The 19,964-nt window shown below is 40.6% G+C and overlaps 1 protein-coding gene across 4 annotated transcripts in view; it reads left to right on the top strand.

Annotated features, from left to right (window-relative positions):
- The window catches only part of sema6cb (semaphorin 6Cb), a 153,400-nt gene extending 139,425 nt beyond the window's left edge, over positions 1 to 13,975 (top strand). For all 4 annotated transcript variants that reach the window (XM_085292517.1, XM_085292519.1, XM_085292520.1 and 1 more), the window contains one exon: positions 8,630 to 13,975. In XM_085292517.1, coding sequence (XP_085148643.1) covers positions 8,630 to 9,960 — 1,331 coding nt within the window. In that variant the 3' untranslated portion in view covers positions 9,961 to 13,975. The remainder of the gene's footprint in view (positions 1 to 8,629) is intronic.
- Positions 13,976 to 19,964: the final 5,989 nt, after the last annotated feature.

Raw genomic sequence — 19,964 nt, forward strand, 5'->3', positions numbered from 1 at the left:
ATGTTAATCAATACTCCTGTAGGCACTAGCTTGAAATGAGTCTGGCTTCACATTTGAGGCATCTCTATAGGCATCGAGTGTGTTTTCTTTCAAAGTGCTAAGCCACCATTTATTACTTATAGATTCAGCTATGAGCACTTATAAAACACTTCATAATGCACAGCAGTGGCTGACAGGATTAAAACTAGATGCTAATGGAATTGCTGATGCTGCTGACATACTGCTTGCCTACAAACTTGGAAACAACTTTGTTAGTCAAGTTTTGGCAGCAGTTAAGTTGCCATGAAGCCCCCAGGCTACATAATCAGTGTAAAGTAATGTGAAACACAAACTCTAGACCTTACTCACAACAGCAATTTAGACTTGTTAGAGTAGGAAAAGCCCAGGTGTCACTAATGAGATTAGAAATGGCTGGAGTCTCTTCAAGGTCCCAGTGAACTCTGTCAGGATCATCAGCCCCGTAAACAGAGCTTAACCATCATTTACTTTTTTCTGCACTTTTCTTAATCTAAAATATCTGTGAAAAACATTTTTACAACCCCTGTTTTTCATAGAAGATGCAGAGATTGGAGAGCGGACTAAATACTATATATGGTTGGAAAAATGATCAAAAGTGTCTATATATGTTTACTCCTAATAGGAGAACTTTTTTGTTTTGAAAAAGAGAAAGGTGCCTTAAGCCTGCCAAACAATTCACAATGACTATTCAGCTGTTTATAACAGTATGAACAAGTGAAAACATGAATGAAATTCAGGGCTGTTCTTACCTGAATTGACAAAGTCTTTAATTTTGAGGTTTGACCACAGTTCCTGTGATTTTACTCACAGAAAATAGAAAAAGAGGGGGAGACTGGTCTTGTGGGGCAGCAAACATGATACAAAACATTTGGATAGCTGTTAATCAGAAACTTCTGCATATGCAGATGTCATATGGAATATTACAGTAGCTTAATCACTGCTGTCACCATGCACTTCCCAGTGGCTGCAGCTAATTTGTCTCACGCAGTCATTGCCAAATTTGCCTCAACAAATGAACTTTGTCACACACCGAGCAGAGGGCTCATCGGTTAGCAAGAACATCAGTCCACCTTAGATTTTAGCTTCTTGTCTAAATGTTGTTGTGCAAATAAGCAAACAATTGAAGTGAAGCATCTTAGCCAGATTTTCAACTTTTGCCTTGAAGCTTTGACTTTTAGGGGCAGCCCTACTAGACACATTCAAAATGTACAGTAACACAGGGTTAATCGGTGTCCTAAAAGGCATCCAATTCTCAAACCACTAGTATAGACTTTAAACACTAACCTTCACTTCTGGTTCTACTTTTCAACTTGTGGCCTGTGTAAGATGGTGATTTCCTTCAGGGCAAAACTAAAATTAACTTTGGAAAAAGGATAATTGGTAAGGCAGTCACTGTTACATTGAGAGTGTGAAAGAGCACCTGTGCTATGGGCAACAGTTCAGATATAATGGCTCAAAAAAGTAACCCCAGATTTCAAGGTTTGCCTTTGAGTGGACATCTCTAAAAGAGCCTATGAGCAGAAATAAACCCTTTTATTAAAGGTGCGAATAAATAGAAAAGGCAGATATTCGACACATAAGCTATGCTAATCCTAAATGCATTATCTCTTTAGTGTAGCTCAGTTATGGTTTGCTCTGATGTGGATAGCTGCATTACATTATGTAAACACCAGAAAAGACTAAAAGGCTGGGGCAGAGACCTGCTGACCTGCTGCTATTTAGAAAAGAGAACAGCAGTCGGGTGCACTCGAGCAGTTTCTGGCTGGGAAAACGCCCACCTCTCCATTTTGTGTGAACACACATTAGTCTCCGGGCTAGCAGAAGTGTGTTGCATCAGATTCCCAGTTCCAGACCTCTCCGGTTTGTTTTCTCCCCTTCGTCTGCCCTCTATTGTTATTTGACCTTTTCCTTGACTCTTGCACATTTAGATGAACCAGCGTGGGTTGGACCAAAAACTCAGGTTAGCAGCTAATTTAGCTGACAAGCGTGGGGAGATGGCTCGATAATAGAATCAAGTCGGGCGGGCGTTTTCAATCTCATTAAAACACTACAGGAGGAGAGCAGAGAGTGAACTCGAGCTGAACCTTTTCATGAAGGAGGGCTGGTGTCCTGGGGGGACATTGATGCCAGCTAGTTTTCTAAAGAGTTATTTATACTTCTGAAGACCATGGCAACAGACACAGCCTGTATCATTAGTCAATGAGCTCTGACTGTGTCCCTTCTAACCACCCTCCAATATCCACTCCTCAGAGACACTTCATTCCACATCAGCATGCGTACTGTTCGATAATCAGATATCCGAAATCTTCTTAGACTTGTTTGTCTTAAATGAGATAAAGTTGGTAAAGTTGTAAGCAGTGTGTTGTTATAAATAAATACCCAATGTCATTTCTCACTATTTAAAAGAAAGGGACTTACTTTCATACTTTTAAGCACAAAAGTGTGAAGTTGAGCATTCAAATATTTAATGCATTTTTTAGATCTTTAGGGTCAGACAGAGGCTGAATATTCAGAACATGCTCATTATGACAGTTAAAGACTGCCGCCGTCTGCCAAATTTCATTCAACCCGTCGCTCTGTGTTGACCCTACTGGCTGTTTTTGCATCATTTATCACAAGTCGGGCCACGATGTGCGCACACATTAAGCGTTTGAAAAGCTGCTCCAGTTTGGACTTCCTGAGTCCTAGTCGTGGCGTAAAGGTTATGCAAAACTAGGCCATCTTTTCCCTTCACTCAGCTCACCAGCACTTCACAGCGACTGAGTGACATCATGTTTTACTGCAATGTGCTATAAAGACTAACCTTTAAAGGCATTACACATACCAAATACTTCACTTTCCATACTTGGAACTTTTAATGGCTTTTTATTCCATATTGGCTATTAAAGCTCAGCTTAGCTCAGGGTGTCACAGAAATCCACGGGGCCCACAGTGGTGAAATCCAACTACGCAGTAGTCCCGGCCCTTAGCCTTAACCCCTTACCCTTTTATCTGTCTCATTGACCTCTGGGGGAGTGTTACTCCCACTTTACCTGCTTGTTTTCTTTCTCTTTGTTCTTTTCTATGTTTAGTTGGACTAACCCTTTAGCTTTACCTGCCTCCTTTGTTGAATTCTTTCTCACTGACCCTTTTCATCGTCTCTTTATGATCTGCCTTTCCAATTTTACAGCCGATGGTTGAAACTGTGTGCAGGTGTGTGAGTGGCCCGCAAGTTTCTCCATCTCTTAAAGCAGCAGTTCATGCCAAATAAAGCACAATTATAAATGTGCACACAAAGACAATTCGAAGAAAAGATTTCACACTTCAGGTGATGTGGCCACTGATTTTCCTCACCTTTTATTTGTGCGTCTTCATTACAGTGTAATATTATTATTGTGTTATGCTTTATGAAAAGTGACTTTGGTGTGGACTGTCTCTTTAAGTTTACTGGTGAAGCCAAGATTCTTCCAGTGCCACGTTTCTGCTGCACCAGATGCATTGGAAGCATTTTGTTTCACCATCCACTGAATGGCAAAATAAATAGCTCTTTTTGTTTCTGATGCAACTGCATGTAAAAAGGAAAAAGGACCCAGTGCATGTGCTCTGCATAGTTTAAGGGTTTGTGATGAGTAAACCCGATACCAATTTATATAATGACAACAAAAAGCACATTTACTCATGTAAGTAAACTGCAGTCCAGTAAAAGATGCACCTATTTTGGGAGATATCAGCCTCTGAAGATTGTGTTCGTGGCCCATTTCCTTGAGGAAGAGTCTTTCTTTTTTTCCAGCAAGATTTGTTTTTTTAGGCAAACAAAGCTCAGTCACCTTTAGATGTGCTGACGTGGCTTCGTCAAGTGTGGAGGCTGATAAATTAGAAGAAGGATAAATCAAATTAAACCTGTCTGCACAAGAAGTGAGAAAATGTGTTTTTTGGGTAATCTGGAAGGCTAGACCCTTTAACCAAACTATTTCCTGTCTGGGTTTTTGAAGCAAAATATATTGTTGCTGCTGCTTGAAAACATGTCTGTCTTCTCAAAGCACAGGTGTAGATATTGAAGGATGTCAGGCAGACACCAGATTCTGATTACCAGATGTCTCAGCATGGTTAATTTACCAATATTCAATCAAAACTGTAATGAGATATATGCTCTGTATGCATCAGCACACCAGGAATGAAATGCAGCGCTCATTACAACTACTTTTCAATTGGAATGGATCTGTTACATTACACCATATCACCTTAGCTCGTGTGCATATATTAAACCGCATCCAATTGGCTGAGCACTGAGGTGGAATATTATGCAAATGCCTAATAACAAGTGTACATGATTGAATTCACTCTGTCAACAGCCAGAGCCCTGCACACATACAGCCCGGATATTCCGTGTATCTGTGTGGACACGCACACTGATGCGCACAATCATGCTCCATTTGCTAACCATGTCTGTCAGTGTGCAGACATCAAGTATTAAAAATGTCAAATTACTAAAAGCTCACAGCAATGGGGCAGAGCTGCTCTGCTTTTCACACAGACTTGAAAAAAGGCAAATAATTAATTTGTTCCGATCTTCAACCTCAGGGTGTCTCTCAAGAGTTAAATTGTTATTTTTGGTGTGGAAGCATTAGCAGACGGGGGGCAATGCTTGCTATGAAGCCTGGGGCATTTTTGTCTCATTGGCTTCTCATTGGGATGGAGTAGCCATTAACAGAACAATTACATGCACTTGTAAGCTTGCAGAAAGCAGAAACTAATTAGGGCTATTTTGGAACGTCTTCACTTGATACGAAAAAAATAGAACATAAATTGTTTTCCAGGTTACAAAGCATTTAAACACACCCTTGAGAAAAGCCTTCTCCACTGGAAAAGTTGTGCGTGAGAGAAAAAGCTCTGAATTATTATGCATCTGACCTTGACAGTGTTGGTATTCAGTCCCTCTTTATATTTAATATTTAAAATTCAAGTTTTGTAGAGTGCTAATGCTTTAATGTCCTGCAAGACATGCAAAAGGAAATTTTCACAATTGAGCAAGTGTGAAACTTCAAAGGGTTCAGATTACCGGTAATTGGTGTCATGGAAAAGCTTATGGGTGTTTGTTAATGAAGTCGATTTGAGAGCTTGCAAAGACAGGATCCATTTATTTAATCGCGCACTCCTAAGATAAATTGTCACTTCCATTGTAATTTGTTTTCAAACTCTCCTTTATCACCTGCAGGGAAAAAAAGGGAAACTCTTAAAACACACCTATCAACAGTAAGCCCTCCTTACTTTGTTTCCCCTCGTGCAAAAACCAGCACCAATTAGTAAGACGTGGCACAGGCAGCGCTATGTAAAATCTGCCTGTTTACATAACCTGCCGTGCTATCTATTTTTAACAATATGGATGCAATCATAAAGTGCTTCTCTTCCTACGGCACTGTGGAGGAACGCGAGGCTTGTTCTCCATCCGTATCACAGATGCCGCAGAGCACCAGGCTTCAAAACCCAGCAGAGTGACGGTCTGTCACTCACCCCGTCAAGTCTGCATCTCTCACTCTGCCTCTCTCCCAGTCTTCTTCTTTTAATTCTTCTCACATACATTTGCTCCCTCTCAGTCTTTTTCTTTTTTATTTTGGTCCTCTTCTTTTTCTTTTACACTTGCTCCCCTGTGTCTTGGATCCTTGGGTCCCCACAAATTCACCTCCCCCCCTGCAACCAAGGTTGAATTTCATTCCTTCATCTTTCTCTTCAGTTATTTTTTTTTTCCTGGCTATCAACATCCGTCTCTCGCTCCTTCTCTCCTTTGCCTCGACACATGCAGCCATCTGTCTTTTTACCTTTTGGCAGACTTGGGGTACTGCTATATTAAGCCACCGCTGAGCCAAGTCCATGTTGAGTTGACACAAAAATATAATGTGACAACGTTGGAGAGGAACACTGATGGAGAGCTGTGTAATTAGTGTAAAACTCTGTTAACATGGGGCGACCCCCCCCCCTCCCAATAAAGACTTTTTTTGAACTACATATTTATTTAGTTGCACACACTGTTTCGTTTTTAAATGTTTGTGAAGTGGTGCAAATTCAGTAGGTAAAGTTGGCGAGCACTTCCTGTCCGCCACCTAGCTGCTCGCCAGGCTGTTGGTATGATTCACCGGGTATTAATTTCACTGTGACCGGTGGCACCATATGTCCCACATACCCACTGATTGAGTTATTCAGCCTGCTCATGAAACATGTTGTGACAGGCCATTCATAGGTTCTGGGTTTGTTTACCTCAGCTGTGTGTTTTACCTCCTGCTGTGGCACTTGACTCATAGCCCTCAACCAGGAGGAACATCGCTATAAGCCTGTAAGCACAGACACTGAGGAGGGTGTCGTGGTCCAGAGGGAGAAGATGACTCACAGCCACGGGGAAGCCACGGGGGTGACGGGAGACAAAGTGCACACCGAGATGAGAGCAGAGTTTTACCACTCATTACAAAAGCTGCACGCCGCCAGGGAACACATCAGTTAGATCCAAAATCTTGGAATCATACTGATGCTGCAAAGCTGATTGAAAGAAATGCCCAAGATTAAAAGAAGTGGTATTAATGGGCTCACTGCAGCATCACTCCTGATTGCCTCGCCCACTGGGATTGCAATTATGATTTATGACTTTTTAATGCGGTCATAAGTTGAAGCAGTCATAAGAATAAATGGCTAAAAACTGAGAATTTTTAATTGGAAGCTCTATTAAAAGCATTATTTCCAAAAAGATTAGTGCACCACAGAATCCTTCAGCTGGGCAAACGATGGTAAATCACCCCTCACAATGAATGCAGTGATACATTATGAAGGGATGGTACGCTTTTACAAGCACACCTGCTCAGTTCACATAAAAGAAGTGAAACTTTTTCGCTTCTTTTAACTTCATGACCTAAATAATTGAGTCTTTCTCCAAACACAAATTGCTAGAAACTGTACATACAGCTCCGTTGTGAAGAGAGATAAATCTTGTTTGATTATTATTTCAGCATATCAGTCCACTGTTGTAATGAGATTCTGTCAAATTAAAGTTGTAATGATGACAGGAGGCAAATTGCTCGTCTTTCCTTGTCATGTGTAGTGTAGTTACCGTGGTCTCTTTTGAGGCTTAAGAAAATGAATTTAGATTCCACTCATTTGTGCTTTTGTCTCTTGTGCATTTGTGCAGAGATTTAACTGAAACTTAGCGAGTCTCTGATCAGATTTTCTCTGTGTAATATCTTACAATATTTCCCTCTAATTCCATAAACACAGTCAGAAAGGCCCTTTTTGACTCTCCTAACACATAGTTATTGCCTTTAATAATGTTATGTAGGCGGTTTTCTTCCTGCTCTTCACCATACTAAAAAGTAAAAGTCCTTTAGTGTCAAAACCGATATCCTCTAAGACTGGCAGAGAACTCGGGTTCTCTTCGTGACTCCCTGGCAGACTAAGATGATATCCTAAAACTGCACATGCTTGTTAACTTTCCTAGCAATCAAGAGACGTTACTGTCTATACAAATCACAATATGTTATATACCATTGTCACAATGCCAGATTGCTTCACTGATCCCTGATTGCTTTTCTGTTTATTATTCATTTTTCTGAGAGGAATTTTAATTTCTCTAAGTTTTAAAAGTAAAGTAAATATTAAAACTATTTATAATGCAGACCTAATAACTGAACTGGCTGCCTTAATACTCATCCACAAATCGCTCTTTAAACGCCTTATAAACTATCATCAAGGCTGATTTAGATATAATTGTTTTCCATTTTAATTCCTCCACTAAGCTTTCATGTGCTGCTGAATTTAGCTTGTGGGGAGCACCTGCATTCTTCTCTGTTTTCAGTTCAGCTCAGCTGTCCCCCTCTGCAGACTAATCAGTTTCGCAGAACTGTCATTAAGGGCAGAGAGAAGGGTCTGTCACCACAGATGGCAACAGCCTCTTGCAAATGAGCTCTGATTACAAGAGGTGGCAGGTTTCTCTCTCCTTATCATCCCTGCCTTTCACGCCATTAGGCAATCACGGTGCTTGGGTCACAGCTCCTAAGGACAGTTACATGGTAGATTTACCTTAGCTAATGTCCTTGTGTTCTTGGTGTGCTGTTTCGCAAACTGTCCCCTCAGCTTCATTTTGAAAGAATTTGACAACCTCATTTGAGTCTGTGTTGGCAAAGGTGCCAGACTCGGTGAGCTATTGAATAGACCTGTTATTTTTGGCTCGTTCATCGTACCAGGTGCTCTCGCTCCTGATCCTCGCATTGGAAGGCGAAGTCTGTGAAAATGACATCAGGTTCCTGCTGCTGTGCTCCCATCAATATTTAAAGCTCTAACTCATTTCAGAGTTGATTCCTCACTGACTGGGGAGCTCTTGGCCTCTGCCTGTCTGAGGTGAAAGCACAAGTCCAAGAAAGAAAGGCTGTATTCATCTATTAACAGTGGAAGGAAAGGAAGCCAAGAGCTTAGTTCAAACACCCCTCCCATGCTGTTTCCCCACATAGTGAAGCTCCTGTAAACACAACCTGTCTGTCCCAGCTGTTGCTTGACCTATATTAGCTCTTGAAAATTTTTTTTTATTTTTTTAAACCTTCTGGCTCAGTCAGAAAAACTAACTGGAGTACCTTTTTCTCTTTTCATCTGTTTTAAGGTGTGAGGCGACCTCCAGAGCAAGACAAACCCAGTCCTAGTGTCCATTATACTCTTCTGATTGCTTGTGTTTTGGTGGCCTTTGTCCTTGGTGCCTTCCTCTCTGGCTTCCTGGTTTCATGCTACTGTAATCACACAAGCCACAAGACCAAGAAGTTGTCGAAAGACCCCGAAGCCCCAATCCCACATGCTCTATCACTGCGCAGCCTGGCCAAGCTCAATGGCCTCCTGGACAGCCAAAGTAAGGACGACAAGCTGGAGGTGTCATCTCCCAAGATCTACAACTCTTTCTTCGCCAACAGTAAGGAGCATCACCCATCGAGGAGAAACGGTCATCATGGAATGACAATGGGAGACTTGGTCCATGCCCAGCATCACCAACTCCACCATTCCTCAGAGCTCTCTGGTCTGCCTACACCAGACTCGACCCCAGAGCTGCCAATTAAGAGCATGAAAGCATTCAAGAACCAGTGGGAGAAGAATCAGAACTGCAACAATGCCAAGGAACCAAAGTCCCATAATATTGGCTCCAGGCCCAGCTCTGCCCTGCTTCACCAGCAGGTCTTCCCTTACTCCCATGGACTGTCTAATAGCCAGTCAGCAGCCGGACACCTTCATCCCGATGAACGCAAAATCCACAATGTTGAGCGTGTGTTGTCTCAGCAGCCTTACGCTGGCTACTCTCAGAAGGTGATGGAAGTAACCTCACTCGATGAGCTTCTGAAGCACATCCACGAGGCTAGCGGCAGCAAGAACTCTCAGCTAATGAGCCCATCTGGTCTGATGGCCAGCGGAGGTGGAGGCCAGCTAGTCTTTGCCAACCGTATCCAACCTCAGATACCTGAGACAGAATCAGCCCCCTACTACAGCTCATCCACTTTACCACGTGACAGCCTCACCCGTCGCATGGATGTTCCCCCAGACATTCCCATGCACCACCAGTCTACCTTGGAGAGGAGGCATTCCTCCCAAAGGCAATCACTGATTGCTGCAGCCACCAAAATGCCCAACGGAGGTGGAGTAGTAGGAGGAGGGGGAGGAGGAATGATCCCTCGCCAACACAGCTTCAGCCAACGAAATGGCGGGCCCCACCAGCCACCTCCCCTTTTGGCGCGGATGAACTCGACGGGCAGCGCGTGTGAGGTTCACTATCCCCTGCTTCCCAATGGATACCTGGCACGTCAGCACAGTTATAATGGAGAACAGCAAGAGGTTCCACACAGGGGTGCGATCGTCCGTCGGGCAGCTTCTCTCAAACCTGACGTCCCTCCCAAGCCCTTGTTCATACCTGCCACATCCCCAGTCAATGAACAGGGAAAGTTCAACTACTGAGGGGTATGCTCTTGGACTAAGAGAAGGAGCCTCCCCCCCTCCCCTCATTGTGTCATCTGTAAGAAACTTTGAAGAAATGCAGTGAGTTTGGGGTTGCAGACCTTTACCTGAAAACGCAACCAACTGTGTGGCACCAGTGTCACTGTGGACAAAAGCCTCAACCAAACTTGTTTTTTGCCGCTTCTTTTTGTCCAACGAATATCTTTGTACCATATTGGTATTGCTTAGCTACTTGCTTATTATAGAACCGCTTACTTGGGTGACGTGATGCCACCTCCTTATATTAGGCTGCCAATGTCCTCAATGTGGATTTACAATGCAACTCCGTTTTTGGACACGTTGATGTTGGAAAAACTTGACACATCAGTCATCTTGAAGACTTAAAAGCTCGAGGCTCGCTTAGATTCATGCTTTTGCTTAACCTTTTCTGATGTAGTGTTGGTATCCGGTCCCCACCCACCCCACCCTCGAATGTGTTTATATTATGCATGTGTGTGTATATATATGTGTGTTTATATTTACACCGTATATGTATACATATACATATGCAGTATGTGTAACCTGTGGTTAAAAAAAAAAAAAAAAAAAATCCCCTGAAAGTAGTTATGTCTTTGCCTTACTATACTCTCTCATCTTTGGGCATATCAAACGATCCCCCCGCCCAAGCCCTAAGAAATATCTTAGGGGCATCAAATGTTCATCAAATGTTGTCATTTGGCTCCAGACACCAATTCAAATTTGGTCACAATGACAAGACAAAGGAAATACTTCAACAAAGCAGCTACACTCGCCTTCTCTTTTATTTTTTCCTGTCCCAGCTGATGTCAGGTGACAACATTCGGGTCCATTTAAGTTCTTCAAGAATGTTTCGACAACATTGGTGCTCCGCAACTCTAGTGGGTCTAATATTCTTTGAAATGGAAACAACCAACATGTTTCTCTGAAATTTTTTGGACCCAAAGAGGACAAGACAAACACGTCTTGCCGTCTGGTGTTAGGAGAATGAACACTGAACATCGAACAGACTGCAGTTATCATAATTATTAACTCTGTGGCTATTGGTTGTAAATAAAGGAATAATTACTAGCCAAATTTTAACTGTATGTGTAAATGTGTGCCTTATTTAATAATAGTGTGTGACATGGGCTTAGGGGTCAATGCAAGGGGCTCAGATGGCAACTATGCTACAGTATATTGTAGGTGTTTGATTTTTCTATGGTTGTCAGTATGTGTCATACAGTATCTATTGTATATGTGAAGAGTTTCATTCCAGAATAAGATATTTCTCATCGGTTCTAATTAACTGAATTAATAGTTTGACTGTAACACCCACTAATAAATCATATTTTATGTCATATATTGACTATAATTTTTTTTACAAAGTAGGCTAATATTTTGTAAATTATCTAATTTTTTTTTTAATCGACGTAAAATAACTAGTACCCTTTTTTCAGCATTGTTTTGGAATGAAACCCTTCGTTTTTCGCTTTTCTTTTGTTTTCATCCCAAAAGTGTGAGCCTACAGGTTTTTAATGCGAGTGTGGGACACAGCAAGTACAAAGCCTGAGACTGCAGACATTCAGGTTTGACTGTATACTGTCACTTTCACCTGGGTGTCGATTTCCTTGTAGGTGCCATTGTTACGTTTTTGTTTTTTGTAATATTATCTTCTTGGGTTTCTAAAGGAGCAGTTCACAGTTCCTCTTAAAGTTATCACCTACAGATGTGTAGCCATTGTAGAAGTTGCATTTACCTTATGGGAGGAAAAAGTGTGTCTTGCTTGAGTTTTGAATGTCAGGATATATGTTTTAGCAAGTGTGTGAAACCATACGGTTTCAGTTCTGTATGAAAATAAATCCAGGTTGGTGGCATGTAGCATGACTTCTACAATGGTTACTGCTGTAAATGTTGACCTAGTGGTGCCACCGGGTGTTGAATTTCAAAACATGGACAAGAAATATGGAGCAGTGCAATGAACTCTGATCCGACAGGCTGAGATTGTCTCTTGGATCGATACTTGGGAAGTGATTGTGGAACCGGTTCGCAGGTGACCGTGCTGCCAAACACTGCTGAGGATTTTCACCTCATTAATGGTGATGCCAGCCGGCTGTGCCTCAGACATATCACCCCTTCAAAACTCAACTGTTGTACTTTTCAGGAGAGTCGCTTTGACCACGGTTGGCTGGAACCGTAATCTATTCTGTGAAAACAGCACTATGCTATTTACTGTATCTGAAAATGGTGTTTATTGATTGAAATTTCCCAGAGCTCATTTGACCCAGTGTAAAGTTTACCATTCACACTACTCCAGCTTCAGTAAATTAAGGAAAAGTACCTAACATTTGTAAGGAAAAAAGTTGATTTGGTAATTAACAGGCAGCAGAGCATTAAATAGCCTTTCAGACGGCAAATAAAAAACATCCAACTTGATTTGGGGTTGGGGCGGCAGTGTTTCATAAGAGGAATTGTGGCAGCTACAGTGTTTCAATGGATTTATTTTTCTGTTTTGGTCTATTTTTTTTGTTTGTTTTTAATCTGCCGGTTAACAGATTGTACGGAAATGGGGACGGTCTCGCCTCTTAAAAGTTCTATCAGTATTTGATTTGGTGTAAATACATTCTATCTGGGCGAGGTCTCATTGATTCAGTATTATGTTTTTCTCCGTTTGATTTCCAGGCTTTGCCTCTTGACTTACTATGAATTTGGTCTCACAGAATATCATTGTATGTCTCTTATACTAGGAATAAAATGGAAAATATGATGAACGTTTCACTGGTCAATGTGTCAAAATAATCCCGGTAACATCGTTGATGGTCATACACAAAGTCTGAAAACAAGAATAGCAATTGCAGTAGCAGATAAACCAGTAGCTCATCTCTGAGGCAGAAATGTTTAGGTGAGATGGTAATTCAAACTATACTTTGAGACTGTATATTATAATAGATACACTGCTCAAAAATTAAAGAAACACTTTTCTAATCAGAGTATTGTATCAAGCAGTTTGACCTTGTGACAAGGGAGTAGGTCGAGGAGTTGTTAATCAGTCTCAGCTGCTTTACTGTTAATGAAATTAACAACTTGTGCAAAATAAAAGTGTGGTCTTAGAGGTGGATGCGACTTACATTTTTTTCCTGTTTATTTTTTCACTAGTTTTGCATTTGTCAGTGTTTGTAGCATGAGGCGATCCCGGACCCTACAGAGGTTTGATAGGTAGTCCATTTTCTCCCAGTGCAATCTCAAGAGAATGGAGGAGATTCCCGGAGACTGGCAGTTACTCTAGGAGAGCTGGACAGGGCCATAGAAAGTCTTTAACCTATCAGCAGGACTGCTGTTTGCTTCTTTGTGCAAAGAGAAACAGGATGAGCACTGCCCGAGCTGCAAAATGACCTCCAACAGGTCACTGGTGTGAATGTCTCTGACCAAACAATTAGAAACAGACTTTATGAGAGTGACCGGACTGTCCAGTGTCTTCTAGTGGGCCCCGTGCTTCCTGCCCGGCGCCATGATGGCCAATTGGTTTACCGGTATTGGTGAAAAGCCCTGGTCCCTGTGCTTTTCACAGATAAGAGCGGGTTCACCCTGAGCACATCTGAGATATGTGAAAGGGTCTGGAAAAGCTGTGGAGAGTGTTATGCTGCCTTAAACATCGTCCAGCATTACCAATTTGGTCTGGGGAGGCATATCTACGAAGAGATTTACAGAGCTCTCTATGATAAGCAACTGTGCCCCGGTTGCTATTAGATATTGGGATGAAATCCTTAGACCCATCATCAGTGATGACTCATCATCAGACCCTATAGAACTTGGGTGCTTTACAAAGTCCCAATTTGAGTTGCTGAAATAAAATTTTGGCAAAATAACCAAGCATACATCATTTTTTTCGCTTGGGTTTTCTGGCAGTCTTTGAATTCAGCCCTATGTAAGTTGATGATTTTAATTTGCATCAAACAGTGTGGCATCCTTTTTCCCCCCTAACACATTACCCAGTCCATATCAGTACAAACACCCAGCAAAATTCTTATTCCCATTGAACTCGGAAATGTTGTCAAAGTATTCCTATAATTTTTTGAGCAGTGTGTAGTAGTATGCATCTTGGATCTGTTTGCTCTCTCTACTTAGTGCATATTCTGTCCCATGTCTTGTGATGTCTGAGAGATATAGATGTAAAATTTGGATGTCAGTCAAGAAGCAAGTGATTTGTTTTTTGTGTGTGGATGAACGATGTTTGTTTGTTTTTTTTAAAGGAATTTTTTCAGTGGTTCTGGGAAATAAAATGTTTTTCTGTGTCTCTGGGATTTAGAGTACAAGATATACTAAGCATCAATTTAATTTGTGCTTTTAGTACAGAGAAATCCAACATGTGATTTCAACTGCCATCTCCAGTAAGAACCAATATACTAATTGTTTCAATACACAGGGGGCAGTGATGAGCCCATTAGAGTCTGGCACAGCAACCCGAGTGAGATGAAACGTACTCCAAAAGTACTTGGAAAAGCAACAAAAGTAGAGGATTTTTTTTCTTTTTTCTTTATGAAATGTCTTCAAACAAATTAATTCCCCAGTGAAAGCTTTAAATAATAACAACAAAACAGATTTTAGTGAGTTCTTGTGATAAATAACAGCACAAAGCACCACAGGAAACAGCCATGATCCATGTCCAAACAGCGAGCCAATTCCATCCGTGCTCCCAGGAAGAGGGAAAACAAACATACTTCCTTTTTTTTTTTTTTTTTTTTTTTACAGCTGCAGGGATATAATCTCAAATTTTAGGCGAGCTAAATCAATATAAATGACATGCACTGTTCCCCCTCCTTCAATTCTAGGGTTTAACCTATCAGGACATTACAGGTTCCAAAATGATTTAAAAACAACCTCAGCTGAATAAAGGTGACATACATATGACAACATTTTATCATTAATTTAACAAATAGTAAGCCAAAATGCAGAAGCAGTGCATGAAAAACTAAGTACACCCAATGATTGAATTTCAGCAACAAGAACTTGAAGTAGTCATTTTATCTCTGACTTCATCAGTTTTTCACATTGAAAGACACAGTTTTGTTCATGTCCTGTTACATAACCAACTTTCAGACAGATGACCTCACATTCACTCTAGAATAGTTTGGTATACAGAGGAGTTCATGCCTCAATGACTGCAAGGTGTCCAGATACTGTGGCTGCAAAATGAACCCAAATCATCCCCTTTCCACCACCGTGCTTCACAGTTGGTATGAGGTGTTTGTGTCGGTGTGCTGCGTGTGGTTTTCACCGAACATGGTGAGTCAAAAGTACTTACAAAGGTTTGACTTCTCAGGTATGAGGTAAGCACTAGGCTTCTGTTTAAAGTTGAGTGGACTTTAAAGCAGCTGACTTGTTTGCAGATCTATATTTCAACTCATCACAGGAAAGCAAATAGTGTCATTTTCACGAGTCTGAAAGAAAAAAAAAAGAAGCTGTGTGGTGTTTGTAGAAGTAAATCTGAATTTAAATGCTGACTCACATTGAATAACCGAATCCTTGCAGGCTATTACGTAAGTTAATAAACAATCATGTTGTGATTGCACCCCTACAGTGAGTAAACAGCAAGGAGGTTCAGGGTCATGTTGAGAGACATTTCTGCTGAGTTACTGTTGATGGAAACGCCATGTGTGAGATTTATTTTGGTTCTGTGATAGTCATTTTAACCACCACACCAGTCTGACTAAAAGTACTGTGAACAGTCTATTTGCAACATAACAAAAAGATTCATACTTGCCGCAAGTGTTGTATGACTATTGAGTAATATTGGGATTATTCTCCCAGGTTAAGGTTGCTTGCCTACTTCCTTGTTGGTAAATAGTTCCTAATGACTTTAACTTTATTTTTCCCCTGTAATTTTATGTGAATCAAACTGACAAATGTATTTCAGGTGAGTTATCTGCTTGAGATAATCTTTGAAACATTGCGAACAAATATTTTCGATCATGCTTACATTGTGTTTTTAGCCGAACCCTCCACAATCTCCTGCAGTGTGAATGCGGGATTTGCAGAGGCTGATTACCAATGTAAAAGACTTGCAGCAGCAACAAAACAAAGCTATTAAAGCAGCTTTGCTACCTTTTCAAGGAAGTCTGCAAGCTTCACTTTACTGTAACGTCCCTCAGACTGATGTCTGCTGCCTCCTGTAAATGCATTAAACCGCGCTTGGCATTTAAGTAAAATGATGTCTTCCCCTTAATATATACAGTTAAAGGACTGTGATGGGTGCTGCGATTGACCTTTTAGCCAAAACTGTTCTCCTAATGAGGTGGTATTGATTAGTTTATGCAATTATCCTCCCCGCAGTCTATTAGATAATCATACCTGTTCCAGTGTGAGATCCCTGCCTGTGAGAAGAGGTGGCTGACAGATGGAGGTGTTTGTTGCAGTTGGACATTGAACTCGGGCTGGATAATGGACCGCGATTAGCCGCACCATAATCACTGGATTCCAGCAACACGGCTGTCGATGACCGGTAGTCCCAGAGAGGTCAAGCTTTTCTCAAGCATGTTTCAAATCAACTGGCTTCTGAGAATGAACAAGTGGTGATAGCATTAAGTCTCCACTGGAGCTAGTATTTAAGTCTATTCCATAAGCACAAAAATCATTTTCACTGAAATTCTTCCTTTATAATTCAACTTTTGGTAATTCTACCCTCACATATTGATATTATTGTGATACAATCCAGCATGAAGTTTAAATAACTATTTGTGTTTTAAGAGGAAGATTCAATACATGGTTTTTTTGTTTTGTTTTTTATAAAGGCGAGGCATATCCTGCACTTCATATGGGAATTCTATGATCTTCAGCCTGAAATACATTAAAAATGCCAAATAATATTAACTTCTAGCACACTGAACTCGCTGCAAGAAACTAATCACTTATATTTTCAGACCTTTCTTCACAATTTTTATATTCATTTTATTAGAAATCAACCAAATGCTTAGATTTCAACTCAGATTGTGTAAGCAAATTTTTGTGTGAGATGAACTTTTGATGGAATGAAAAAAAACTGTTTTCTATTTGATGTTTAATGTTTTTTTGTTTTTTTTAATGTTTTAGTTTTTTCAGTTCTCGTTCCGTTCTGATTGCTACTTTTCTCTGCGTTTTGCACATCGTCTTCTGAAACCTAAAAATGGGGCTCTTTGTTGCCTGGAGCTACATCTCGATCTCTCCATCTCTCTTAAGACTGTACAACTTTAAAGTACGTATGACATTGTCATTTCTTTGTTTGTATGTTTTGCTTTGTGGTGTGAAAATGAACATGGCCAAATACCCCTGAGACATTCTCCTGCAAAATATTTTGATCTCTAATCCAATTATGGACTTTCACCTTGTTTGCACTTTAGATGTCCACAAAAAGAAAAAGCAGAATAAGAAAGTGAAAAAATGGTGTGACTGACAGAAAAAAACCTTTCCAATTACTGTACTCAGTCCTCTACCTCTCCTAATCTGTCTGACTGGTGACTCCATGGATTTTTAAATGTGTTTTGTGTTGTCGACCATTCCAGCGTGACCTCTTGCACCTTCCCCATAACCCTCTGCCCTTACAAAAAATACAGGGGAGTCATGGTATGCACCAGTAATGACTTTCTATTCCCCACATCAGCGCCCTGCCAGCAGCACACTGACAGCTGGCATCACAATTCATTATGTGTCTGCTGGAAAAGGCTTCAAAGAGCCAGGGAGAAGCTCTCTCCATATTTCACTCTGTAGACCTGTCAGTAAAATAATCACCAACACTGACAAGTTGCCAGTTGGTTATTTTTTTATTTACTCCTTATTCTTTTTTTTTCAGGCAGATGTTTTGAGAGCACTGATCCTGATTTCAGGGCACACTTACTGTTCTTTGTCCCTCACTTGAAGTAACATACTTTCTCATCAGCCCCTCCTTGCATTATCTCATTCATCACTGTCAACGGATGGTGAAGTAAAAATCTTGATTTTGCTGTAAAAGCAAGAAGAGCGATTGTGCAGGTTGTCTGGTGGGAGGCAACCTGTCTCCTAACAATGTTGGTCTATCTTGGACTGGCTACAGTCACTCTCAGACAGATTGGCGAAGGCTTGCAAATAACTGCTGTTTAATTGATAAAGGCAGACAGACACAGCCAGCAGATTGCAATCAATCTCAATCGGCCTGCATCGATGAGCAACACTCATCTGCAATGCAACTCTTTGCAATTGGAAATTTGACTCAACTGGTTGCCAACTGGTCAACTGCATTTCTCTTTCAACTCAGTGAGTTTCTGTCTGGACCCTGAATCTAAATAATTCTTGTAAATGTCTGTGTGTGTCGGAGATCTGTGATTTTTCTTTCTTTTTTCATTTTATTACAGTTCATTACAGTATTATGATGAACAGATTGCATGCAATTGACAACTTGACCCCATTTAGTCACAAACTGATAGCACGCTTTGAAGCAAATAAAGTAAATTAACTATGGCAGCAAATTACATTTGCAATAATGAGTAAACTTAGATATTCAATGTCTTAAATATTAGCCATTGCTAATATTTTATTATGAGTCAGTTTTCCAAAGTCGTCGTATGGGAAGGACTGTCTATTTGAGTGCAAACTATTCAATAGTTGTTCAAACTCAGGATCAAAATGTGGCACTATTCAGCTGACAAACCGTGATCAGCACTACCGTGGCTTTCTGGTGTGTCATTTTGGATCACAGAACAATTTCTGTAACTTTAATTTTTAACTTTTAACTGAACGGCCGATGTGCTCGGTGAACGACCTAGCTGCCCTGCGCCTCGGGATCATATGCAAAGGCTGCGTTTCTGCTCTGCTCGCTCCCAGGACTCGATTGAAAGCATCCAAAAAAGTGTCTCATTAAAGTGGGCATTAATTTGAGCTTGTTAAACATCCTGGCACAACTTTCATCTCGTTTCGTGACAGACACATTTTCCTGAAGCTGACAGTAAAGGAAGTTTTCAGTTAGAACTTGGCAGTTGGATCCTTTCCCTGTCAGGATGGATTGCGAAAGCCGGGTGAAGAAAACGGGCAGAACTTTTCTGAAGTCTCTTTTCTAATTTACTTTCCGAAGCTTTGAAGCACTGTGTGTAAAGTCTGTGTGAAAATTCAAGTGAAATGAGGGACATTATAAGGTCTACAGCTGCCTGTTGGGACTGATCTCACTCTTTTGTCTTTATATTCCATTCTATATTATGGATGTTATCAGATGTTAACAATGTTTCACTTTAAAATGATTATACACTACTATTTCTAATAAAACCCAAGGGTCTTCTATGTGACAGCTGCTACATACTGTTAATTATACATGTACAATAAGTGAAAAACCTAAAAAAAAAAAAGGGATGCATATTACACAAATGTGCAAATAGCTCAAATTGCCTCAACTTGACCAAAGAAAATGATGAAATATTCCACATCTATTTATTGCAAATAATAATTTAATAATACGTGACACTATAACACTCTCAGGCGGTAGCAGCTGTTGCTAAAAGCTGTTGTGGGCGGGTGTGAATGCAGGAATGTAAGACCGAGTGTCGAAGGATAATTCTGGTTTACTGTAACTTGGCATGTGTCTCATTAATCTGGCTATTGTAGATCAGTGGGTCACGCTGACTTTGTACTCGCTACTTCAGCTGTTAAGATGTGCAGAAAGTGAAAATTGCCATCTCTGTGCAGACTTTAAAAGAATATTTAATCATTTATAACTATCGTCTAATTTCAGATCTGCCCAAAAGTAAACAGTAATTCACAGCAAGCATCAATCGTTTTACCAAACGCATTAGGGACTTCTATTTAACAATACTTGCACTCTGCTTAAATCAATGAAAATATATTGATAAAATCAGGTAATAAACATTGTATAAGCATTGTTATTGGTAACAGTTTTATATCAAAGCAACAATAGTACTTTTTACCGTCCAGGAAAACAAGGCCTGTTTATTTCTGCACAGCAAACTAACCAATCATCAGCCTTGCACCAGGAAGGAAGGGTGTTTAAAAGAACA

Source organism: Mchenga conophoros, linkage group LG11 (genome assembly GCF_057382185.1).
Source record: "Mchenga conophoros isolate Kocher_MC1m ecotype Shallow Benthic linkage group LG11, M_conophoros_male_GT1.1, whole genome shotgun sequence".
Classification (NCBI taxonomy): domain Eukaryota; kingdom Metazoa; phylum Chordata; class Actinopteri; order Cichliformes; family Cichlidae; genus Mchenga; species Mchenga conophoros.